Source organism: Perca flavescens, chromosome 5, assembly GCF_004354835.1.
Source record: "Perca flavescens isolate YP-PL-M2 chromosome 5, PFLA_1.0, whole genome shotgun sequence".
NCBI classification, from domain to species: Eukaryota; Metazoa; Chordata; class Actinopteri; order Perciformes; family Percidae; genus Perca; species Perca flavescens.
The window spans coordinates 8928193-8954646 of NC_041335.1; the positions used below are offsets into that span (position 1 = coordinate 8928193).

General features: G+C 40.6%; 1 protein-coding gene across 1 annotated transcript; it reads right to left on the minus strand.

The window, feature by feature from the left end:
* Positions 1–16: 16 nt before the first annotated feature.
* Positions 17–25782, minus strand: arrdc1a (arrestin domain containing 1a). The gene is made up of 8 exons (XM_028578985.1): positions 25548–25782; positions 22373–22483; positions 20098–20148; positions 12979–13133; positions 11533–11715; positions 6764–6940; positions 3644–4184; positions 17–1300 (listed from the first exon to the last, which is right to left on the minus strand). The coding sequence occupies exons 1-8, from the start codon at positions 25663–25665 to the stop codon at positions 1263–1265; spliced, it is 1374 nt and encodes a 457-aa protein (XP_028434786.1). The 5' UTR covers positions 25666–25782; the 3' UTR covers positions 17–1262.
* Between the last annotated feature and the right edge of the window lie 672 nt (positions 25783–26454).

Here is a 26454-nt window from a genome sequence, read left to right on the forward strand (position 1 = left end):
AACAGTTTGACGCCAGTGGTTTTAACACATTTATTAAAATCTTGACAACAGTTGGAAACACTCAAAACAATAAATATGTATATACATATTAAATGGTAGCCATGGTAGTGATTACAGCACATGCCAAATAACCACGATGTCCGGGGCTTGATTCTGGCCTTGGGACCTTTGTTGAATGTCATACCCTTCTATCGCTCTCTTCTCTCTACACGGTCAAATAAAGATGAAAGTGTCCCAAACTATATTTCTTAAAAAACATAAACATTTAAAACTTATTCATAAAATTCTATGATTAAGATAGAGGATGCAAAAGACATCAGGAAGGACCAAAGACAACTTAAAATCACAATGCTGTTGCATTATTGTACAACTGTTGTAATATAATAAATGAGACCGAGAAGGGATGTCTGGCATATACAGAACCAACAGACATTCAGCAGGGCAGGGAACACACTAAACAACACCATGTCTCGAAGGAAATCAACATAATAGTAATTTTAACACAGTTCAAGAACATGAATGTCGCAAATGATAACAGGGAAGAAATCTTAAGAGGCTAATCTTAGTAGCATTATATTAAAAGCTGTATGTAGACCACTTGCAACAGCAAGGGGATTGTTCATTATCATAAATCAACATCTTCTTGCTAAATCTTTCTAAACAAAGTTTAATCCAGTCTTAAATTTCAAACTAAATGAAACATTTGCCAGAAGAATAAAGTTGATTTCACCAGTTTCCAATAAAACAAAAAAAGAAATTCCATAATTTCTTATGTGGCTTCTGAAGAAATGAGGATATTAGACAAAATACCAGATGAGATGGGTTTGTTTTGCACAGGCTCTCATACATAAAACGTTCCACCTTGACATCACAGATGCCATCTGAGGGATTTCTAAATAACCCACAACTAAGAACATGACTCCTCTTGATGTACAAAGAACAGCAAATTAAATTATGCAATTCCCCTCGTCTTTCCTTTCACTTAGTACCAAAAAAAAAAAAAAAAAACAGTTATGGACTTGTTTAAAAGGAGAGAATAATCCCATTAGATTAATGAGGGTACTTCACTGGGCAGCAGAGTTACATTATGAAAAGATAAAACACCTTCATGATACCAGGTAACATTAGGTTTCCTGTTTCTTGCAATCATTTTGTCCAAGTAAGTTACAACCTTTTATTTTTTTAAATGGCAGGACATTTAAAAAATAATCAGAGTGAACTGATCGCCATTCTGGTGCAAGGTTGCTGGTTCCTTATCCACTTCATGTGTTGCAGCTTGCATCATATGAAGGAGGTGCCTCTGTAACAGACAGTCACCATCAGGCCAGCTGGTCATTACACTTACACACACTTACACTTACACACACTCACACACTCACACACACACTCACTCACTCACTCACACACACACACACACACACACACACACACACACACACACACACACACACACACACACACACACACACACACACACACACACACACACACACACACACACACACACACACACACACACACACACACACACACACACACACACACACACACACACACACACACACACACACACACACACACACACACACACACACACACACACACACACACACACACACACACACACACACACACACACACACACACACACACACACACACACACACACACACACACACACACGTTCCAAATGTGATGTCATCAGCAAAAGCACCACAGCTGTATGAGGCGGGTGAGTGGCAATTCTTACATTTTTAGGCTCCGACAGATGTGTACACTCGCACTATCCGCGCACCTTGTAAATAAATGACGATTACTATGTGTGTCAAAAGTAGAAATGTTATGTACACCTGTGTATTGTTAATGCACTAACCCTACTTGAAATATTTTTTTTGTTTTCTTCATAGATTCCTTTTGGACAGATAATGTTATGTGTGCATTAGGGACGGCCGATTATCGTCCCTGGCCAATTATCGGGCTGTATTTTGGCAGTTTGCAGATTATCTGTATCAGCGTTTTATTTGCCTGATAACTGGTGATGTTAATTCATTAAAAAATGGTCTACTTTGGCTTCGCTACAGCTCTGTGTCTGTACTTCTGCTTCGGTTTCACTCACCACTGAGTCTGACTTAATGTCCCGCCCACAACATTATCTGACTCTCCTTTACTGTGTATTATTATGTTAAACAAAGTTTCCAATTTATTCAATAATTGCTTAAAGCATTTAAAGTGCTCATATTATGCTTTTTGGCTTTTTCCCTTTCCTTTATCGTGGTATATATTTTTTTGTGCATGTTAGAGGTTTACAAAGTGAAAAAGCCCAAAGTCCACCCCAAAGGGACTTACCATCTCCAACAGAAAACACTGTTCACAAACCGCTCCAAACAGCTCTATTGTAGTCCAGCCTTTACTTCAGAGACGAACGTGCGTCACTTTGTAACACACGTGATAATGCTCACCTAGCTTCTAGCGTGGCACGCCCTCATACTCTGCTTCTGACTGGCTAGTAGTCCTTACCTAGTTACTGGGCATGTGCAAATCACAACAAAGATGGTACAGAAGTGAGATGCCTCACTCTGTAGCTAAAACAGAGTGCTCAACACACAGGGTGAAAACAGGAGCTGCAGCAGTGTGCAGTACAACAAAAATATGGTGTTTTTTGAAAATTAAACCACATAAACCTATTCTGGTACAACCTCTAAATACAATTATGAACCTGAAAATGAGCATAATATGAGCACTTTAATTAAACAATGCTTGTGAGTACCCCAACTTTAGGGAAGTGAAATAGTAATTCACTGGAGTACACCTTAAAAAGTAGTCTACAGCAGCTGTGAGAAAGAAATGGATTACAAATATCTGTATCCTTATGTGCCATGATAAATGGAATATTACATTAAATACCTAATAGTAATACAGAGCATTATGAGAGTTAACAGTAACACCCTTATGCCAAACGGGAATATCATTGGCTGGCATTTTGGTTCAGGGGTGTGTTTTTTTTTTAAAATAGGATGCATTTATATACTGTAGTGCTTTTATCCAAACCCCTTTATCATGTGCTTCTCAATGGCCCAATCATTGGTTAGCTGATTTTTATATAATAATGTCATAGAATCTATAGAAACCAAGCTGCAGCATGGGACGTCTTTGAACTGCAGTGGTGCAATCTGCCCTAAATTCTACCTTAATGAAAAGGTTATAATGTTGAGTTTTTGTTGACACAGTCAGAGTAGTTGCACCTTGTTGCATTTTTCATTTGGTTTGGTTTGCTTTCACACTGCACTTGCGTCAAATGCACCAAACGTAAGCACACGTCACGCGTCGAAACGGTCGCCTCTTTATTGGACAGAATATCTCAAACTTGTCGACACTTCCTGATCTCAGAAATAATGACAAATTGACATTTCTAATGTATTGGGTTTTCTGGTTCTGCTTTACAGTTTTCTAATATTACAGAAGGGCTCCAGGGTTCGTTTTAAACATATCAAATGAGGTAGGTGTGAAAGCAACCTTAACGATGACGAATAAGTGTTCAAATCAATCCTAAATTACGGCCTTGTTCTTCTCTACGTACATCCTTATCCAGTCTGCATTCATGACCCGAGCCTGCATGGTACAGAGTGAGCGTGTGCCAACTGACCTTGTGGATATGCTGAGGTGCCGTAGTCCGGAGGCAGGATGAGTGGTGTCGGCATTGAGCCAGCGCCGTTCTCAGGGGGGTAAGGTGCTGTGGCCCCTGTGGACCCACTGAACATAGGCCCGCTGTGTGCAGTGCTGGGCCCATTGGGCTGCTGGTTGTGGGGGAAAAAGAGGCCGGGAGCATAGCTGAAAGCGTGGGGTGACACCAGCTGAGACTGGCGCTTGTTGGGGAAGCCATCGTTTATCGGTGTCCCACCCTGTGCTCCCTGGTGGTAGTCAGCGGGAGGAGCGCTGGGGGAATTAAGCAAGGACATCCTGGAGCGAGCGCTGGGGCGGGGAGCGGGTTTTGGGGCAGGGCGAGGGGCCACGTTAGGGGTGGTGGCGATGGCGGTGTCAGGCGTAGAGGCCGATGCTGGCGTGTATTCAGCTTTGGCAGAGGAGGGAGTGGCTGCTTTATTGCAAGGCTGCAGTTTTTTGTCTAGGGAGACGTTCCCGATGTGGATGGGTAACGTCAACATGACGTCTGGAGACTTTAGACCGACCTGATTAATCAGACGAAAAAAAAGAGAATGTTTTATATTTATATGCAGAATTTATACCCACAACCTACGCTTGGGTTTGGTTCTGTTTCATTCTTTAGAAGACAACACTCATAATGAACACAAATACAGCAAGAGCAGCAAATGTAGACATTTTAATATAATTCTACAAAAAAATAAATAAATAAATGAATGAATAACAATGCTCCCTTTCTATGTTTTTTTTTTTGCATGTTCACCAACCAAAAAGCAATATATACATTTCACCAGGGAGTTAAAACAGACATTGAGCAAATATTGTATTGATTTGATAATTGTGCCTATAGAATGTCAAACATAAGCCCTTTTCAGGCATTGAATCTGTAACCTTGCTGGCTCCATCTATCTCTGGGCTGTTTGTCATTCAGACTTTGAGCCCTATTTTAACGATCTAAGCGCCTGGCGCAGGTGCATTTAGGGCGTGTACCTATCTACTCTTGCTAGTTTGACGGCAGAAAAAAGGGTCTGTGCACCAGGCGCATGGTTCAAATGGTTGATTGACTCTTAATTAAATCATAGGTGCGTTTGGGGCGTAACATGCAATAAACTAATCAGAGTGTCATCTCCCATTCCCTTTAAAAGCCAGGCGCGTTTGTACCTTGGCGTATTGCCATTATGATGGCGGATTTGCTAAGCAGGAAGGAGAGATTTTCAGGAGAAGAAACTGATTTGCTCGTGCGTGAACTGAAAGCACGCGAGCAGATCATAATACTCTTTCACATTGTAATATTTAAATTTTTTATATTTTGCATGTTTGTGTGCTGCTGCCCTGACCCTGTGTGTGTAACAAGCATAGTGCGCACACGCATTTTACTCATGCGCTGTTAAAGTAACAATTAAATGCTGCGTCTTGACTTTAGACCAGGTTTTTGTTGGTCAATGGCTTCCGCTGCCTCAAGATAGCAAGACGCCAAGAGTGCACCTGAACACACCTCCCTGTTAAGACCAGCACGCCCATGGAGAGACATAAGAGAGAACATTTTTCGCATAATATTTGGCAGCTGGTTCCCGAGATTAAGCAGTTACACTGCTGAGGACAGCGTTGAGTTAAAAAAAGTTAAGGACATGAAGGAAGAAGAAAGTTCTCTGTTCTCTCACAGGCTTAATTAGCCACTGAAGCCATAACTAATGACCCTCTCCTCTTTTTTGAGGACTTTTGTTTTATACATTTTTGCTCCCGTTTGTATGTTAAATACAGAAACCCTGAGGGGCAAAGTTTTTGCAGGCAATGTTATCGCCTATGTAGGACATGCTATCTGAAAGTTTATCTCCTACTAGGGGTGGGGGAAAAATAGATACAGCATAGTATCGCGATATTTTCCGTGGCAATACTGTATCGAAACACAGACGCCAAGTATCGATCGGTTTTTATATATGTGTTGGTCAGTTTATCTGCCTGACAATCCCATTTTGCAGCAATAAAATTGAAGTGATATGAACAAACAGAGAAATTTATCTTTTTTTAGATAAAACAGATGTTGAAAAAGTTTTCTTTTGGGGACATCATTTGAAATTGGGAAAAGTTTTAAGTTGGAAAAAAGATAATACATTGCAATATATCGCAGAATGTCTAGAATCGCAATAATATTGTATTGTGACATAAGCATCGGGATGATATTGTATCGTGAGGCCTCTGGTGATTCCCAGCCCTATCTCCTACGTAGATGTCATGTCCGTATGAGATAAACTTTTAGACTCTGAGAGTGAGAAAGCCAAGCAGATTGAAGTGCTTAGTGCGCCATACAAAAGACGTTGAAGTTCAGCCAAATGCAGCATGAACAAAACAGTTTTACGTTCTCTGTTAACTTCAAATGTCATCTGTAAAACATAATGGAACTGCATAGGCTTCTAAGTTTTGGCAAACATTGCTCGCAAAAAATAAAATAAAAATCACCCTGCCTTTCGGGGGTTCCCTAGTCAAGTGTTTGCTGGATATTAATTCATTCATGCAGTTGGAAGAAGTTCTGCCAAAATAGAAAATGTAGGAAGAAAGCCTGCTGGTGTGATTATTATTGTGGTGAGAAGATAGAACCTCTTTTGCCCCATGACGTGACACTTGAGATGACAAAAATCTCCTCAACCATTTTTCTTGGCCACATCAAGATGTTTCATGACTTATTAAAGTAATTTTCTTTGCGCTTAAGAGATGACAATAAAGGGATAACTTAAATACTACTTTTAATAAGGAGAAAAACAAGAAGTGCATTTCATCTGTCTAGGTATATTAAATCTTGCCACGTTTTACATTTATGTTAATGTAGTGCATTCAGTTCAGACTTGTGCCGTGTATCACAGAAATATTACAGGCCTGACATAGTCAAAGTGTTAAATTAAGGTAGTGTATTCAGACATGAGACCAACATGTAGAAATTCCACATTTACAGAGGGAGGTTAATGACTGAAAGGGGCTGTGATGATAGATGTCCCTTACAAGTTGTCTTCAAATGTCAAATTTGTCTAACAATCAAAAACATGACAAACAGGACCACTTCACAAGAAAATACTGGTGAAAGTGCAACAGAGGATGAGCATATTATACTTACTTTGACATAATATTCGATCTTTATAAGTTCACAGCCAGCGAGGGAGGACTGAGGGAGAGGAGGAACGATGATCTGCTCCTTCCACTCCACCTCCTTGCCAGCCTTCACCACACCACCTTCCACCTCTGCTATCGTCCTCACGTCATAGGTGGGCCTCTTTGTCTCATAGGTCACTCTCTGAAAACACACGTGGACATGCAGATTCATAAACTGGACTCCGTAACGTTACATGGTAGAGTTGGGTACCGAACTTTTTTTGGGTAGCGACCGAATTACGTTGGTACTATGAGGATCAATTCACGTTCATTCAAACTGTGCCAAATTTTGTTACCAGAGTGCGCTAGAAGCTTTAGTGTGTAACTTTTTTATATTAATGAACGTCCGCTACATTCAAGCCATTGCCAAATGAGTTGCTACAAAGCTAATTAAGACTATCAGCATCCACTCTCTCTATTTCTCAGTATGGCTGGGTTCAGAAGATTGTGGCGTCCGGTGACTTTCCTGCGCGGATTCTCGAGTGAAGATAATTACCTCTTCTGAAGAGTCCATCATGTTTTTTTTTAATCCTTTGTGTCCTCCTTGGCTACTAGCAACTGCATCGAGGAGGGGTGGGGGGCACGTGTTCGATCACGGAAGGCTTGTATCATGTGGACACGCTGACAGTTCTGTTGTCATTACTTAGAATTCCTCATGGGGGTGACAGACACTACCCACTATATCTTTAAGCGCGAGCATCTGTCCTCTATGCCGTTGACAGAGAGCAGGGCTCCAACATTCACACACAAACACAGAGCTGCTGTGCAGACCGATCACAATTACGTCGTCTCCACATTTGTTAAAAGGTGCCCTTCCACACGTATTTCATTACTTTTTGCTAATGTCTGAAGTTCTATCATGGACTCTAACATTTTTTGTGGAAAAAATGCCTTGGTTACCTTGTTTCAAGCCATTCTAGTTTGGTATATGAAGCCAGCAGGAAGACTCAGTTCGATTTGTGCCAGTTCTCATTAATATTCAATGAGCTAAGCTGCTTGACTCCGATTGGCTAACAGCTAGCCAATGAGAGCCTGGCTATCAGCATCCTTATCCCAGCGCAACTGGGCGAGCTAATGAATAGTAATGAGCTCAGGCAATATGATGTCAGACTGACCAGCTTTTGTAATTGGCCTGATTTCTCCGCTCATTTCTTTTCAGTAGCTAGAACTTACAGAGGAGGTAGCAGTTCATTTTCACATTCACAACATAACACAAACATATGGACCTAACATATTTCAAAAAATGCAAGTAAAAACTGTTTTGTGTGGCAGGGCACCTTTAAAGTCACAGCTAGTCAGCGAGTCCCGGCAATGCCGATAAAGCAGTTGCAAGTACGATTACAGTTTTCAAAACTCCACGCAGACAGCGTTCGCTGCAATGTATTATAATGGAGAGCCTGTTAACGTTACACTTCCTCTGACAGACCGGCACACCAGTTTTTTCTATGCCCTGGTGATAAACTGACAGGCTGGAGGTCGTAGGGCAACGCAACTTTATTTCTATAGTACATTTTAGCAACAAGGCAATTCAAAGTGCATTACATAAAACATTAAAGAGCAGTTAAAAAGAGATTAAAATAAAAACGGACTAAATTAGAATAAGATACAAATACAAGAATAAAAGTTCCAGTGCAGTGTAATAATTATTTGATTTAATAGGTTGTAGGGATGGGTTTGGGAGGAGAGAGGGAAGGGTTTTATTTTCTGTCGTGTGTAAAATGTTCTAAATAAATAACAAAATGCTCTAAGTAAATAGGTTTGGAATTAGTTATACAAATAAAATCAAAAAACATTTATTACAGAGGGAAAGTACCAGAAATGGTACTGTTGGTTACCGGAACCAAATTTCAGGTACCGGTATTGGTACAAATGTCAATGGTGCCCAACCCTAGTACATGGTGACTGAGGAATACAAAGGTAGTCAATATAACGGCTTTACGGGTTATCAGGTCACGTTCAGACCAGAAAAGAACATCCAGCGGTGGGAGTGTCACTTCAATGGCCCATCAGTGCGACGTCCGGTTGTGTTATTTAACCCCCCAAATGTAGCACAAGTAGATTTTATTTTCTTAATTTAATTTCAAATTATTGTTTTCCGTCTAGATCTCGACATTTCTGACCGCACTTGTAGGCACCTTCCTTTCACGGAGAAAGAGAGAAGAGACGGAGGGACTGTGCTTTGTTGTTGCAGGAAATATTTAGAAACTTCTGGGCAGTGTTTCGTTTCTTAGCCTTAGTAGTAGGGCTGGAAAAAAAAATCTATTTGATTTAAAAAAATCGAGTTGGTAGTTCAAATCGATTTTTTTTTTATCCAAATACAGTATAAATAATTTGGATGTTTAACAATCTTTGTTGCACACTGTACAGTGACTTTTCACTTAGAGAAAGGGTTTGCCTTTGCATTTTGTTTATGTTGATGCACTTTAATTAAATACAATAAATATATATTTTTCAAATATATTTAGTTCGCAGTTACTTTGTTTTAAATGGAAGGGGGGGGAAAATCAAATGGAAAATAGTTTTTTATAAAAAAAAAAAATAAAAAAAATCGCCCAGCTCTACTTAGTAGTGTTTTAAAATTCTTGTGGCAGTGATGTTTCCCCATTTACTGTACGGGACTCTCACACGGCCTCAAAAGTGGACTGGCAAGTCTGATCGGCAGTTTTGTGATTGGCCATTGGTCATGGTGATTAGCATGAAGTCTTTTTTCCAAAAGTTAAATGTGTGTAACATTTCGCCGCTGCAGTTCTTTTTTCAGCTCCCCGCTGCGGCTCCCACCGCCGCAGCCTAAATGCACTTCTCCGCTACTACTGTGTTTTCGCTAGACCGTCTGAGAACTGCCGCAGTCTATGTGAACGCAGCCTAAAGGCCAATTCGTGCTTCTGCAATAAATCAACGCCAAGGGTAGGTACGTTGAGATACTGACCCTACACTGTAGCCTAAAGTGCACCTCGCAGCGACGCAGACCCCAACAACTGTGATTGGTCTGCTTGGCAGTGGCTTGGTAGAGTCACATTTCCCCGTATTTATTTCCTGGTTCTCTTTCTCCATAAACAATATGAACTCAAGGAGAGGGTTAACTTTTCCTGCTACAGATTTCCCACTGTGGTCAGAAAGCACAGGAAAGACACTTATGTTTCTCTCACTATAACGCTACTTGCTCCGACGCTAATCACCGCCACTCTTTCACTCCCTCTACCACACACTCCCCACGCAAACACGTGCCCTGCTATTGTTAGAGATCGACGCAGACACCAACGCAAGTACGAACTTCAGGCAACTTACGTAGGCTACGGCATAAGCTCTGCGTGGAGCCTCCACAGAAGCTTAAATCTAGATTGACCAGATTTCCCGGAGCTAAAACCGGGACACTTTGCGTGTTACCGTAGTGCTTGTGCACGCACACGCTTTTTAACATGAACATGTGCCAGCCCAGGTCAGACATATACACAGACAGTTACTTCATTATTTTGATCGTATGCTCCTCATCTAATAAGTGTATTTTTCCATTAAAATTAACAAAATTGCCTTTTTTCAGTTCAGTGTGAGATTTATGTTGAGATTTTTTCTAAAAAAACAATTTAAGTGTTATTTATTCCAAAAGAATTAAAATGTTTTATTGAAAATGTTGAGCATTAAACACATTTCCTGCATTCTGGTGAATTTGTATGCACCTATTTCTACCTTTTACTGAATCAATGTATGCTGCAAATATCTTTATGTGAAGAGAAACTTAAATTACAATCCAAACATAAAAACCTAAAGGAATATATTGAAGTAAGGCTCTCAGGCATTCTGTATTGCTTTCAACTATTTATTCTCCTGTAGATCGACTTTTCTAATTATATCTCAGTCAGCACACATTTAGCCTAACATCATTTACTCCTCCCTCCTGTTTGGCGTCTTCTGTTGTTAATGTATTAATAAACCCCTGCACTGTAATATTTCAGATGTGTTTGAGCAATGTCCAAAACTTCAAATACAGTATATCTTCTGACAGACTCAGAGCCCCGCTTGGGTGTCTGAATGAGACAAAGAGTTTATCTAGAGAAGTGGCTGTACGCTGCTCTACATCATGGTGGAAACCCGAAACTACTGCAGAAATACACGGAGCACAAACGCAACACATCTACCGCAGCATGCCCACAGCAGAGCGAATCCATAAGCTGCGCAGCTTTTTACAGCGAGAGTGGACACTAAGAGACCCACAGGTCTGCTTCAGACCTCAGTCGTGTGTTTGAGTCTTAACCGTAGACTGGAAACGTCACGGCACAGGAACTTCAAACTAAATCATTAGTATTGCACTCCTTAACTTTGTGTCGATGGCATCAATGTATTAGACTGATTTGGCTAGGATTCCTCCGAAAACTTCACCTTTCACAGCTTTTGTCACGTAGAGACGGTTGCTAGGTGATGGCAAAAAATTCAGCATGGTGGGACCCCGCACGTAGCTGCCCGTTCTATTCGCCTCGGAAGAATAAACTGGCCAAAGTTACATTCGGGGCTACACTCAAAACATTCGGGGCTGAAGCCCCGGGAATGTCGGCTCATGCCGCTCCTGGTGTAAACCGGGACGTTTTAGCGTCCAGACAGGCTTTTGTCGGGACTCGGGACATTAATTTCAAAAATCGGGGCTGTCCTGGTCAAACCGGGACATCTAGTCACCCTACTTAAATCCTGCTTAAACCGGACCATAACCTGCTCTTCACAGGTTTGGTCAGAAAAAGTGTTTACCTGCATCAGGCTGGCCGCCATGTTGCCTGTGGTCTTTCCAGACTGGTTGTGGATGTTGGTCAACACCTGGATGACCTGGCCTGGTGTGTAACCCTTCATGTCGGTCTGGGACTTCATGTCCACTGTGCCGGTTTTCATCAGCATGTAGGTGAACTGCTGCGTCACTGCAGATGAACATTTTCCCTGCATGGAGGGCAGTGAAATAACATCAAAGAATTTATCAAGACTGACACACGTTGGTTAAAAGGAACATTTAAATATTCTTAAGTTGTATTCTTTCGGAGCTACATTACAAGTTAGATAGTGTCGCATTTCCAGACCTTCCTCCAAAGTGCTGCGGAGGAGGGTCTGTCTAGTCCACACCGCATTCCAGGATGGGAGAAAAACGTGCTCTGGTTTATTGGCATTTCTTTAAACCAATCACAATCATCTTGGGCGGTGCTACACGCCGGACGGAGCCATGGTGTCTCTGCTAAATAGCCCCGGGAAGGAACTTGTTTTGGTGGAACGTGTACGTTCAAAAGGTTGCTTTAGTAGTGCAACAGAAAACTCAGATTGGACATATAGTCCAGTCTGGATTTAAGCCTGATTCATGCTTCGGTGTAAAATCTACGCCGTGGCTACGTACCTAAGTACGTGGAGACACAGACCTACGCCGGACCCTGCTACAGATTTTCCGTGGTCAAAAAGCACAGGAGAGACACTTTGTTTCCCTCACTATGTCTCTCGAGTCTAGGGTCGCTACTCGCTCCAAAGCTAATCGCTGTCACTCTCTCACTCTCTCTACCACACACTCCCCACGCACACACACACGCCGGCCATTCTCCTAAAGAGATCGACACAGACAACAACGCACACGTATAAACTTCAGGCAACTTATGTAGGCTACGGCGAAAGCTCTGCGCGGAGCCTGCGCACAACCATAAATCAAGCTTTACCCTGCAGAGATCTGAGGAGCAGTTAACCATAGTCCCCATAAATCCACTGGAGTTTAAAATTACAACACAAAGAAAGCTGAAGGTAATGGACATATGAAAACGGACGTCCGAAAAGAGTGACATCCAGCGGAATTTCCGGCAGAACAAGAGCAAACCCGGAAGTGGAATGCCTTGGATATAGACTACAACTTAGATGACAAGATGGATAGATATCAGTCTAATTGTGCCATTTACCCTGACACACTGGGGTCCGTCCACCAGAAAATTTAAAATCCATGCAACAATGCCAGGGCTCACCTAACATATGTGACAACCCGCAGACACACAGAAGTGCTGGGCAGATGGATAACGGTACCAGATGTTACATTTCTCTTGATGTAGGAATTAAATGAACAAGAAACAACGTTGCAGTGTTTTTTTTTTAACTCTAAAGACCGAGATCAGTCTTGTGCATGTCTAACCAGTCGAGGACTGAACATATACAAACACACATCTAATCGTGTCTCACCCATATGTCTGGCACTTCATTCAGGTTTAGAAGGCTTAGCAGGTAGAAAGGTTTCTCTGTGCTGTAGTCCTTGGCGAATCGTGGTGTGTCGATGAAAGCTCTCACTCTGTAAATGATCTTACCATAGTTGCCTTCAAAAGATGTCGGAGCAGAGGCTGTGGGAAAGAAGTCAAATATGTATTAGTTTTATCACATACTGCAAATACAGACAAAGAGTTTGTAATAGAAGAGTTATTGTACAGTTTTCCTTTGCATCTATTTGACTGGATTTTAAGACTTGCGTGGCTGCTCACTAAAAAGTGAGTTAATTAATGAATTACGATAGCCGTGCAACTGAATTATGACATTTGACCATGTTCTTTCAAAACGCAACTCCTCGCAAGCCGACTTCTGGATTGACGGCACCCCTTCATTCTTCCATCCTTTTAAAAAGAATCTGTCTGGCTACCAAAGCAATAATCTTCCCCCACACACACACACACACACACACACACGACTCCAGAGTGTCCTGATACACCTGCAGGGAGCAGTGAAAGCACACACACACACAGATGTTTCAAATGACAGATTTATATTCACAACAGCTAAACGACCGGTTGGTTTGCTTTTGAGTTTCTGTGGTGTTCCTCGTCACACTGTGGAGTACACTTTACCTGGGAAAATGACCTCCAGCAGATGAATGGCCTTACAAGGGCTAAACACAAAATCTGGGTGTGTTTTTCAGTGCTTGAGTGCCCATCATAATCAAACATGGCAACAGTATCTAGACATGAAGTGAAGGACAAGGTGTACTGTTCTCCAAGATTTAGGACTGTGCCAAAAAACGCCAACCAAGTTAAAAAATGATTTAATGGTTTGTGTATGCAAACTTTAAAGTGTGCAGGGTTGTTAAAATGTCATTTAGGACATCACAGCTTTTTAATCTCATTACCATAAGACACAGAAATGTTTTCTCATGATCCGACTTAACTTTCTCACCATCTTAAATCAATTTTTAGAAGAATTAGGTAATATTTCATAGCCAATTGTCTTGGTATCTTAGAATAACAAACTCATGTTTCTCTTATTGTTCTTTAGGAGTCAAACATTTGCTGATGTCATCAGGGAGTGCTCTCACAGATTGCAATGTGATGCGTAAGTCGAACAAACTGAGCCGTTGACATTCCTCTGTACACATCAGGTGACGGGTAGTGGTGGTGGCAGATACAAATCATGATGCTCCACTTTGGAACATTTTCAAGAATGTAGGGCTGCAACCAAACTAGTTATTTTCATAGTTGATTAATCTGTAAATGAATCGATTAGTTGCTTGGTCTATAAAATGCCAGAAAAATTGTGAAAAATGTGGATCAATGTTTCCCAAAGCCCAAGATGACGTCCGAAAGATGTCTTGTTTTGTCTACAACTCAAAGATATTCAGTTTACTGTCATAGTGGAGTGAAGAAACTAGAAAATGGTCACATTTAACAAGCTGGAATCAGAGAAGTTTGACTTTTATTTTAATAATAAAAAAATAAAAAAAACTAATGACAACTAATCCATTAATCTTTGCAGCTCTACAATAATTGTTCTCATTCTGTGCCTCTAAAATAATAAAGACTGTAGGAAAAAGTGTGACCACTCACCGGTTTTGGTCTGGCCCCAATGGCCAGATTCTATCTGACTATGATTCTTTGGTCACTACACCGTGTACCTTCAAGTTTTAAGTGTTTGTTAAATGGTAGATCAGAAATAAAGACAGGATTCGCTCAGATAACGTCAAATAACATCAAAGCTTTAGTGAATGATATTGCAGATATCAAAAACGTATGCATACGGAACATATTCCCTTTAAAGACAAGTCGCACTCTCTCTCCCTAGCAAACAGACAAAGTCTTCCCCGGGCATCTGGTGTCCACTAGCTCAAAACCTCACTCTTTATCCTTCTTCGCCAGCCCTCTTGCCCATCCCTGGTGATGCGGTTATCTTCTTGGATGTTGTCCAGGCACCTTGGTTCCTCACGCGAAGGTTAAAGCAAGGCCGCGCAATGTCATGAAATACACCCCTGCTCTCCCCGCTCCCAGGCCAAACGCACAGTTTGTTACAATTTGGGATACTTTAGGGTTTAGTTCTGTTTATCAAGTTTATACACTGCGACAAAATGTTTTATGATGTTCATACTATTGAGACACGTACAAGTCTTTATCTTCTGCAGACCCAGGAGCGGTGCGAGCCGAGGTCACCTCATGACCTGAATCTTACCGCTCACCCCTTGCAGAACATGTCTTACACACAGCTGCACGCAGTGTATAAGATTCAGTCTGTGAAATTGTGAAAAGTGCTGCCATCGAGCTCTTCCAGTTAGGAACACATGAGACTTTGGCAATAACGGTAACGAAAAGAGATTAGGTGTTTTAGGGATATTCTTCATGTAAAAACTAGGGCTGAATGAATGTAAAATCAATGTGAGCATCAAACCTAACCAAATGGCTTTTCTTAGATCTAATGATTGTAGTCGGTCCCCAGTGGACTTCTTTAGCAAGTATTGTCCTTAAGCTTTGAGTGTTATTTATTTATTTATTTATTTATTTATTTATTATGTGCTCTAGCTTTTCCAACATTTTAGACAAAGATATGTAATAAAATTATGTGAAATTGCATATGTTTCAATTATTGGAAAAAGTCAAATTTTCTTGAGAGGGGATGCCTATTTTGTTAATTTTGTTTAGTTTCCCTGTCCTTTAACGCCCTGTAACATCATTTATGTTAGTCTGTGTTGATTGTCCCTCAGGTTGCCATAAGAGAAATGGGTGAGGCGGAGAGCCCTGGGAAGGAAGAGAGGAGTGTTAATGAAGCATTTGGCTGGTGTTCCACTAAAAGAGATGAGGTGTTTTAGGGAGATTCTTCCATGTAAAAACTAGTGCTGGGTGAAAAATAATCGATTCTCCAAATAAAATCTCTTCGAGTGATCGGATATCAATTAATAAAATCCCGAAGTCAATCTTTTAAAATATTCCTTTTACCATAAAAACTTTTTGGGAGTCAGTTCTTAATGTAAACCTGGTGTATTATAAAACATATTTGAGGGTTGCTTCTTGCTTGTACAATTTACAGCATAAGTTCTCTTAGAATCTCTTCTATATCCAAGCACAATGGGTGTTGCAACTGAAATTTCTCTAACCTAATTGATATTAAATTGAACCATAGATGTCATCAAATCAGGACCTTGTGAATCAAAATCAGAAAATCATTGGCAATACGCAGCCATAGTAAAAACTCTGAAACAACTGGCTAAAGTCACATACTCATGTCAAAATTCTCCCAATTTCTCCGCTTGGTTGAACATTAAAAAGGATGGACAAAATAACACATAACATAAAAAGGAAATCAAGTAGAACACCAGCAAAAAACTATAAACTGGAAGGAAATTTTAGGTTGTGTACAACTTGGTTCTTATGTTCATACATCATTGCTTTCAGTTTTAACGACATTGTATTCACCAAAGCAATTGCTGAGATCACCGGCATCACTACAAAAAAGTGAGCCTGGTTAAGAAAACACAAACAGCAGGAGGATCAGACCGGTTGTAGTATCTTCACCACTGTATTCGGAGGTCAAACTGCAGGAGAGCACTCCAAAATGTTTAAAAAAAAAAAAAAAAAAAAAAAAATTGCACAGGACTAATTACTACAGTAAGTACAGTGTCAAAGTTGAAGCAGGAAGTGTGTATGTACACGGCAAACTGTGACAACTGATTATAAATCTTTTTTTCCCCAAATATTTCAATTCAGCTACAGCACTCGGCAGGTGTGAACACATGTATCCAAACCATCACCTGTAGTGCATCTATCAGCACAACAAACAGGGTTTTGTTGTGCAAGCAGTTTTGTGCACCAAGCCGAACGAATGTAAAATCAATGTGAGCATCAAACCTAACCAAATGGCTTTTCTTAGATCTAATGATTGTAGTCGGTCCCCAGTGGACTTCTTTAACAAGTATTGTACTTAAGCTTTTCGAGTGTTATTTATTTATTTATTTATTTATTGCTCTAGCTTTTCCAACATTTTAGACAAAGATATGTAATAAAATGATGTGAAATTGCATAGGTTTCAATTATTGGAAAAAACGTCACATTTTCTTGAGAGGGGATGCCTATTTTGTTTATTTTGTTTTGTTTCCCTGTCCTTTAACGCCCTGTAACATCATTTATGTTAGTCTGTGTTGATTGTATCGCTCAGGTTGCCATAGGAGAAATGGGCGAGGCGGAGAGCCCCGGGAAGAAAGAGAGGAGTGTTAATGAAGCATTTGGCTGGTGTTCCACTGAATGCTCTGTGTGCGTTTAGTTCGCTTATAAAACATAGTTAGGCGAGCCGTTTATAACAGCCTTTTAAGGAACTGATCCGGAGCAGTGCTCCTAAATCCCGGGACCCGCGGCCTATTGTTGCACCGCCTGCTCCGACCCGCAGCAGCGTTAAAACTGCCCACTCCCGCGAGATTTGTGTCGTGTCCTGGGGGAAGCCAAACCCAATGCAGACCTCTACCTGAAGCCTAAATCAGAGATAACAGGTACTACGACAGTGGTTATCAACTTGCCCTGTTAACCCTGAAGGCTTTCTTCTTCAGGCTCTCTGCGTGTTCTCATAAAAAGGGGTTGTTACAAGCTTCATTTGAATCTTTTACGCACACGGGCCCCTGGGTAGCTCACCTGGTAGAGCAGGCACCCATATATAGAGGTTTACTCCTCGACTTCCGCCATGCGGCCCTTTGCTCCATGTCATTCCCCCTCTCTCATGTCTTCAGCTGTCCCGTAAAAATAAAGGCCTAAAATGCCCCCCAAAAAATAATCTTAAATCTTCTACGCACAAAATGAACCAGTCGCATGCTGCTGCTTACTAAGGCAAGAGAGAACACTAGCAGAAAATTATTATTGTTACTATTGTGTAGATTCATAAATTAATTTTTATTTTACAGCTCAATGCAGACCGTTTATTTCTAACGTAACAGGTGCTCATTCTACAGCTCTACGCTCGAATTAACTTGATGCAGCGGAGTTAAATGTTGTATTCAAGAGGTGAGACACTGTCCCGTAATGAAGGAGACGTGGAAGAGAAATTAATTTTATTGATTGAATATTATCTGTAATAAATACCAATAGACTAATCAAATTTCTAAAAATCGGTGTTCTATAGCTGCAATATACCAGCAGTGTAAAACAGGACCAATAACATTATCGTAATAAGTAGTGACCATTTTGTGTGTTAAAAGAGTCAAATGACGCTTTAAACGCACCCCCCCCCTTTTATGGGAATGAGCACAGAGCCTGAAGAAGAAAGCCTTCAGGGTTAACACAGCTAGTCGGTAACCACGGTTATCTCTGATTAGGGCTTCAGGCTTTGTCGAGCCAGCTAAGGCAGAGAAACCCTGGCTCCGTCGAGCCAGTAATTAACTTGGTGAGTACACTATATAACAGGGTTGGGCTGATGACAGGGGGGAAAAGCTGTAGGGTAGCAATCAATTTGAGTCAGCTTAAAGATTATCAGGGTTTTCATTTAACCTAACCCAAAGTCTTAAAATCTCACTGTAACTGGTTTAAAAAAAAAAAGAAAAATCTAAAACTACCCTAGCCAGCTAGCGGCCCAGCTAGGGTAGTTTTTGATTTATTAATTTTTTTTTACCAGTTATAGTGAGATTCAAAATGCAAACAAAGGTGTGTCCTAAGGTGAGAGCTCCTTACTCTCAGCCAAAAAAAAAAAAAAAAAAAAAATCTTTCCAATTATTCTCCCATGCTGAGGAAGTCAGAGTGGGTGGAGCCACCTGGCAGGAATGTACAGTATGCTTCCAATTACCCTGGCCCTCATTAGCCCAGTTAATATTGTTACGGACATAAGGCTGATTCATAGTACGACATACATAAGTGGCCTACGCCACTTGTGAGTATTTATAGGTGTGTCTGCGTCGATCTAGCGTATCTCTTTAAAAGAATGGCAGAGCCGGTGTGTTTGGCAATGGCATTTCTATTTGTGTAGCACCTTTCATTAGATGTAAACCCAAAGTGCTTTACATTAAAAACAGCATAAACATTAAAACAAAGAGGGGAGAGGTGTGTGTTCAAATTTGTTAATTAGGATAAACCCCTTGAGAGGTTATCATCTGGTTTTCGAGGGTAGAGCGAGTGGGAGAGTGACTGGGATTAGCTCCTGAGCCAGTACCGACAAAGTGACTCCACTGTGCTTTCTGACCACGCTCGGAAAGCTGTAGCAAGAAAAGTTTAACCTTCTCCTCGATTTCATGTTGTTCACGGTAGGGATAGATCGATTAGAGGCCATGGCCGATTATCGGGCCGTTTTTTGGCAGTTTGTAGATTATCTATCAGCGTTTTATTTGCCTGATAAACGACAAAGTTAATGAATTAACACGCTACTTTGGCTTCGCTACAGCTCTGTGTCTGTCCCCTCTGCTTCGGTTTCACTCACCACCGAGTCTGACTTAATGTCCTGCCCACAACACTAACTATCTTTTACTGTGAAAGTTTCTAAATTTATTAAATAATTGCTTAAAGCATTTAAACAAAATTTTGTGTAGGAGTTTGTAACATTCCAAAATCTCATATTGGCCTTGAAAAAAACAGTATCGGTCGATCCCTAGTTCACAGAGGAGAACCTGGAAACGAGCGGAAGGAAATGTGACGCCAATCACAGTTGCTGCAGCCTGCGTCGCCACGACGTAAAAATTACATGTCTTGGGAGGGGCCCATCAGGCTATGGCATAGGGTCCGTATCTCCGTGTACTTACGTGTACTTCCGGCGTAGATTCAATGCAGAACCATTTATCAGGCTGTAGGCTAAAAGTTCCGTAGAGCTGTCATTGGATCCATTGTAAATTTAAAAATATGGATTAGAGCGGGTCTAAAGTGTAGCAAATTGAATAGCGAACCTAAAATTGTCAAGTTCAAAGTACTGCCTTTGTATAATAAGAGGGGCTGGTGCAAACAACTACTGGAAACCAGTGTTTCACACAACACTCATAAGCCCCAGTGAATGACGGGATAAGAGCCCCGTCCTCACAATATCACCATGCCAGGACATGTCTGTCTGTACACAGACACACACACAGACAGACACACAGACACACACACCTACCTGGTATGAGAAACTTGAAGGGATAGGTTTGCACTCCCTGTATCAGGGTTCCTGTACAGGACACAGAGAGCACAGATAACATCTGTCAGTGGAAACTGGACCAATCACACTGCTGTTTCCCACCAGCAGTTAATATGCCTCTGGGCTGCATGCAGTATCCACAGTGGAAAATGGAAACCTTCACTACTACGTTCTTTGTACTTCAATTATTTTTACCACCCTACTGTTTTATCTTTACATCGTGGGAAAAATTGTGTCTAAAATCTTTGAGTGTGTGGATAGTTTTTTCACAAGCAGGTGTTGATTTCGTTATTTGTCCACCTATTTTCCCATACATTGGTGTCTAAGTGACTAATGTGAACAAAAATCTTTGAAATTGGTCCAGTATTGAGCGAGAACGCTGTAACCGGCAGCTGCGAACCGAGCTGCAACGTAACCCTATTGGGCAAATGTGCATCAGCAATTTCGTCCACTAAAAAAGTGCTGTCTTGCCACTGACAGGCTCAGGTTGTTATTCTAAGTGTCTGACAACATCATGGAAAGGATCCCCACAGAGGTCAACCTTTTTGTTAAAGAGTAAGATCCTTTTTGTTTCGCCTGACTCAGCAGACTCCATTTAAATAAACAATACTTTTAGCGTGTATAGAGCCAGCATTTTTCCACATGCAAATGAGTGTATTAAAGCTACATTGTGTAAGAATTTCTCCCATCTAGCAGTGAAATTGTATAGGACAACCAACTGAATATTACTTTCTAGCCCCTCCCATTCCGATCGCCGTATTATTCCAAGATGTACGACTTCGTCCGTGAGTGTTCCTTCTAGTGTTATAATAGTTTTCGTTATTTTAGTACACTCAGCTATCAGGTTCCCAAACAAATGCAAGATAATGTTAGTAAAGTTTTATTGATGATCCTCCATCTTCGACAGGCTTTCAAATCTGCCGGCAGTCACAAGTAATCTCCCCCTGGCATTTGTCACGGTGCCACCGAGTGTAAAAGCGCGAAAGGCGGAGGTATGTCCTTCTTCGGCTAATGTATTTTAAAGATGGTGGCGCAACATAGCTGAATACGTAGAGCGACTCGCTTGTATGTATTCTGATTGAATCTGAATGGCAGATTCTACGAGGCTTACGAGAATACTCTGACACAACATTACACAATGGAGCTTTAAGGGTTTATTTCAACATAGTCTCGCATTGCCAGACCTATCTCCACAGCGCTGTGGAGTAAGGTTTGCCCCTCCACACATACACTCCTGGATGTTTGCATTTCTTTAAACAATTCACAATCGTCTGATATGGTGGATCTGTACATTGGTCTCAGAAGGAACTTGTTTTGGCGGAACACTTGCACGCTGCTAAAGAAAACGCCACCTAAAATATTTAATGTATTACATACCATACAGTAACGTGAGCTATTTAAATTAGCTGGATACATGATTAAACGCAATTTCCTTTCAACTGTGTATTGTCGTATGTATTTTGTCCATAGCAATCCCAGCCAATCGGTCCCAAAACGTCCCAGATAGAGAGGAAATGCCGTCAACATTTTCTTTGTAAACCTTTACCATCATTCCCTGAAAGAACAAAAACAGGCCTGCCTTGTTGCACGATCCAAATTTTCGTTTTGGTTTACCAAAAAGGCCGGAGTTTAGAACGGCAACGCGAAGAAAGCGGAAGGGGAGGGACATCTGGCAAACTATCCGGTAAATGAACCGTCTAGACTGATTTTTAACCAAACGAGTGGTGATTGTTGGAACAGTGGAAAGACGAATCAAGATGGCTTTTGATTATTTCATTTCTGTCGACTATGAATTAAATGCATTTGACGATGATAAAATTATTGTTTATTTAAATGGAGTCTGATGGGTTTCAAAACAGACCTTTCACAAAAAGGTTAACCTCTGTAGAGATCATTTCCATAATGTTGTCAGACACTTAGAATAATAATCTAAGCACATTTTGTAGACGTAAATTGAAGGTGCGCAATTGCCCATTAATGTTGCAATGCAGCTTGTTTCGCCACTGCAGCAGTCTTGCTCAATACTGGACAAATTTCAAAGATTGTTTCCATCTGTCACTTAGACACAGAAATATAGGAAAATAGGGTAAAAAAAAAAATGATGTTGCCCTTTTAGGCCAATTGAGCTCTCTAATCTGTGTCTGGACATTTGCCTCTAAATGATCGGTGATGTGGTAAACTGCACCTATCAGATACTGATAACAGGAAAACCAATAACTCTTTGGGTTAGTACTGCAACTGTTTGGCAGCGTACCTTTGTCTGCAACAGAGATGGTACTGTTGAAGTACTGCTCTTCCTCGGACCATGCCGTCTCATTTATCTTACTGGTGACGCCACAGAAACCATTGCAGTTCACTTTGATTGCTGTAAATGAGAATGCACAGTCTACAGGTTTAGCCTAAGCCACAGAGAAAAGTTTTTTGTGGTGATTAACATTTTAAAACAACATACAATTACACAAAGAATGTTTTAAGTAGCTGCAGCAAGAAACCCTTCTCATAAGCAAATTATGTTATTAGTCATCTCTTTGGGGTGGGTGTGTGTGTGTGTGTGTGTGTTGTGTTTCTTAGACAATCTGGCAAAACTAAATGGGAGTGCGCTGTGTGGGCAGGTATAGTATATGTCCACATCGACACATTTGTAATCCTTTTTTAACTTTCCAAAATTTTAAAAACTTGTCAGTCTAAAACACTAAACAATACAAATGCTTAACAGCCCATAAGTTACCTCATCATACCCACTGTATACGAAGTGAATCACACTGACATATTTAATTTTAAATGCATTGTCAATATTTGCCCAGTAATACGCCTCAGGGCCCAACCCGCTTAATAATCCATCAGTGATTCACACTGTTGCAAGGGGAGAGAGTTGGTTTCCTGTTTAAAGCTGACCGTCAAACCTGCTCTACCTGAAGAGGAATGTACACTGACTGGAGGCACGGTCATTCAGACAGAAACAAAAAGCTGCTGTCAGCAAGTCAACAGATACAAAACACGAGAGAGAGAGAGAGAGAGAGAGAGAGAGAGAGAGAGAGAGAGAGAGAGAGAGAGAGAGAGAGAGAGAGAGAGAGAGAGAGAGAGAGAACACTTGAGTATGATCTCAAGGAGAAACTTTGATAATTAGTAAGTAAGTAAGTACTAAAAAGTATTTAAAGCCTATGAGAAATGGGCACTCAGGCTCCAGCACATACACAGTATCATGTTAAACAAGAGTGCATGGCATACGATAAATATGAATTGAGCACCAGTCAATGAGTAGAACCACTGTAAAAGGCAGAAACATGGTCCATGCAAGTACGTAAACGCAAATGACAACGCCTGGCATAAACGTGCATCACGCAAAAAGCACAAGCTTTAAGAAGTTGGATTGCATACTGTTTATGCCAAATTCTGACTCTACCATCTGAATGTCTCAACAGAAATCGAGACTCATCAGACCAGGCAACATTTTTACAGTTTTCAACTGTCCAATTTTGGTGAGCTCGTGCAAATTGTAGCCTCATTTTCCTATTTTTAGTGGAGATAAGTGGTACCCAGTGGGGTCTTCTGCTGGTGTAGCCCATCTGCCTCAAGGTTGTGTGTGTTGTGGCTTCACAAAGGCTTTGCTGTACACCTCGGTTGTAATGAGTGGTTATTTGAGTCAAAGTTGATCTTCTATCAGCTGGAATGAGTCGGCCCATTCTCCTCTGACCTCTAGCATCAACAAGGCATTTTCGCCCAGAGGACTGCTGCATACTGGATGTTTTTACTTTTTCAGACCATTCTTTGTAAACCCTAGAAATGGTTGTGCGTGAAAGTCCCAGTAACTGAGCAGATTGGGAAATACTCAGACCAGTCCGTGTGGCACCAACAACCATGCCACGCTCAAAGTTGCTTAGATCACCTTTCTTTCCCATTCTGACCTTCAGTTTGGAGTTCAGGAGATTGTCTAGACCTGGACGACACCCCTAAATGCATTGAAGAAGCTGCCATGTGATTGGTTGATTAGATAATTGCATTAACGAGAAATTTTACAGGTGTTCCTAATAATCTTTAAGGTGAGTGTAGGCTACAGTATAACCCTTCAAGGTAGGGCTAAGGTTACCATTGAGGTCATGTCTTCGGATTCTTTTTCTTCCTGGGAATTTAAAACGTTTTCAGAACTTATGGGAGTTTACATTTTATATTAGTGGTGGATATTTTATCGGCTGATTCCAGTATTTAGTGTTTAGTTTATTTAATTTAGTTTCATTCTTTTTCTTTGTCTCAAGTTTCTTTCTTACAAACCAATTCCAATGAAGTAGGGGCGTTGGGTAAAACGTAAATAAAAACAGAATACAATGGTTCAACTGAATACACTAAAAAGATATTTAATGTTCAAACTGATAAACTGTTTTTTGCAAATATTCAGTCATTTAGAATGTGATTTTGAATTGAATATACGTTGGAAAGGATTTGCAAATCCTTGGATTCTGTTTTTATTTATGTTTCACACAATGTCCCAACTTCATTGGAATTGGGGTTTGTAGATTAAATATAATTTTGTAAGATTGTAGGTCATTAAATAACGGTTTCATTATTTTCCCACCAATTGTTTTTCATTTCTGACAGTGTGCTGAGTCACCGTCCAGTGAAAACCATGTATCAAATTTGGAGATCTGATTTTTTTTATTTTACTAATAAACTTAAAGATTAGGTATTCTTTAATGGGTTGAGAAATTTCTCCGACTTCTTAGACTAAATAAACCATTTAAAAATACATTGGATTATCTGAAAATAATATTGTCCCAAAGCTAAAAGCAGGAGTGTTTATCTTTTTTAGGTTTTTGGAGAGGTATGGTTTTCACAGGAGACCTTCATGTTAAAACATTTTTTTACAGACTATGTAACAATTAATTGAGTGAATTTACCATTTAAAAAAATTTTAACTGCAAAAAACAAGTTAGGAGTTTATTTTTGGTGTGTGGTAAAATATTTCTGTGGGAGGAGAGACTCGTGATCTCAGGATTTAAAAAATTAAAAATAAATCCCATTTATGGCCCTGTCTCTAGGGTTATGATAATGAAAAAAAAATCAACCTAATACTCCATTATGTCCCATTAAAATCTCTCACTGCAACCCAGATTCAATCTGTAAGAATATTAAAGAAACATTATAGTGAAGAGCTGTAGGAAATGATATGATATGATACGAGAATGATAAAAAAAAAAGCCCATTTTTGAAGCCATAACTACCCCAGACAGAGTACCAGAGACTATCATATAAACATTAAAGTGATTTTCACATAACACAGACTATTCCCACAGTAGAACGATAGTGTGAGAGGCCTAATTTACAACCCATGTTATCTTGGCTAAAACCCTTACTTCCTTGTTTAGCGACGGCGGCATTTTACCAACAGGTGCGCGAATGTTGGCGGAAAAACCGCAGTGTTAACAGACTCTTACCTTTACACTGCAGCGGCTGTCCCAGTTTGAATCTCACGGTTCCAGAGATAGACTCACCCGGAGCGTACACCACTTTGTTTTTGTCAAACGTGATCTCAAAGTCCTTAAGTTTGCCCATGTTTGGCCCGATCCACAGCGAGAGTGAAGCTCACCTGGTCGCGCAAACAACATGAGCATTTCCGACTCTCTATCCCCGCCTATTCGCGTGACGTCAATGACCTCGCCAAAATGTCTGATACATGTGTTTATATTGACATCACGTTGAAAACTGTTCATTGTGTTGTGTGAAATATGAAATGCGCTTGAGTTGCTTTTGCCTCTTTTGTGATTGTTTTGTGATTTTAAATAGTTTTTATATGTAACAAACTTGTTCTGCTATCTTGGCCAGGTCTCTCTTGAAAAAGAGATTTTATATCTCAATGAGACTAACCTGATTAAATAAAGGTTAAATAAAAAAAAAAACGCTACATGCGGTGGGGCAACAGCATGCAGAACGTTTTATTGCATATAGTTTTTCTCCATTTTAAGGACACCCATTAGTGCACTGCATGTTGTTTTCACCACAAATTAAACATTTTTTTAAAGATAATTTTTTGGGGGCTTTTCCGTTTATTTGTGGTGACAGTGGATAGACAGGAAAGGTGGGAGAGAGATGGGGGATGACCACTGACATATATAATATGGACCAACAGATCCCGTTGCTCTGGATGGAGACCAGTGAAGGATATTAGAAGCACTTTTCCGTGAGTGCTGAGCGTTACTGCGCAGCATCCAACTGAGCTCGAAGATGTAGATGTGACGTGAGCAACCTGTCTGAAAGTTGTAAGTCTTCTGGTAGCTGGAGCCATCTGAATGTCTCAACAGAAATCGAGACTCATCAGACCAGGCAACATTTTTCCAGTCTTCA

Bases quoted from the DNA above. Each gene is read 5' to 3' on its own strand.
- arrdc1a (XM_028578985.1), bottom strand. From the start codon at position 25,665: ATGGGCAAACTTAAGGACTTTGAGATCACGTTTGACAAAAACAAAGTG. The intron at 22,484-25,547 runs GTAAGAGTCTGT...TCTCATTTACAG, and splicing joins ACAGCCGCTGCAGTGTAAAG to CAATCAAAGTGAACTGCAAT. The intron at 4,185-6,763 runs GTAAGTATAATA...CTGATTAATCAG, and splicing joins AGATCGAATATTATGTCAAA to GTCGGTCTAAAGTCTCCAGA.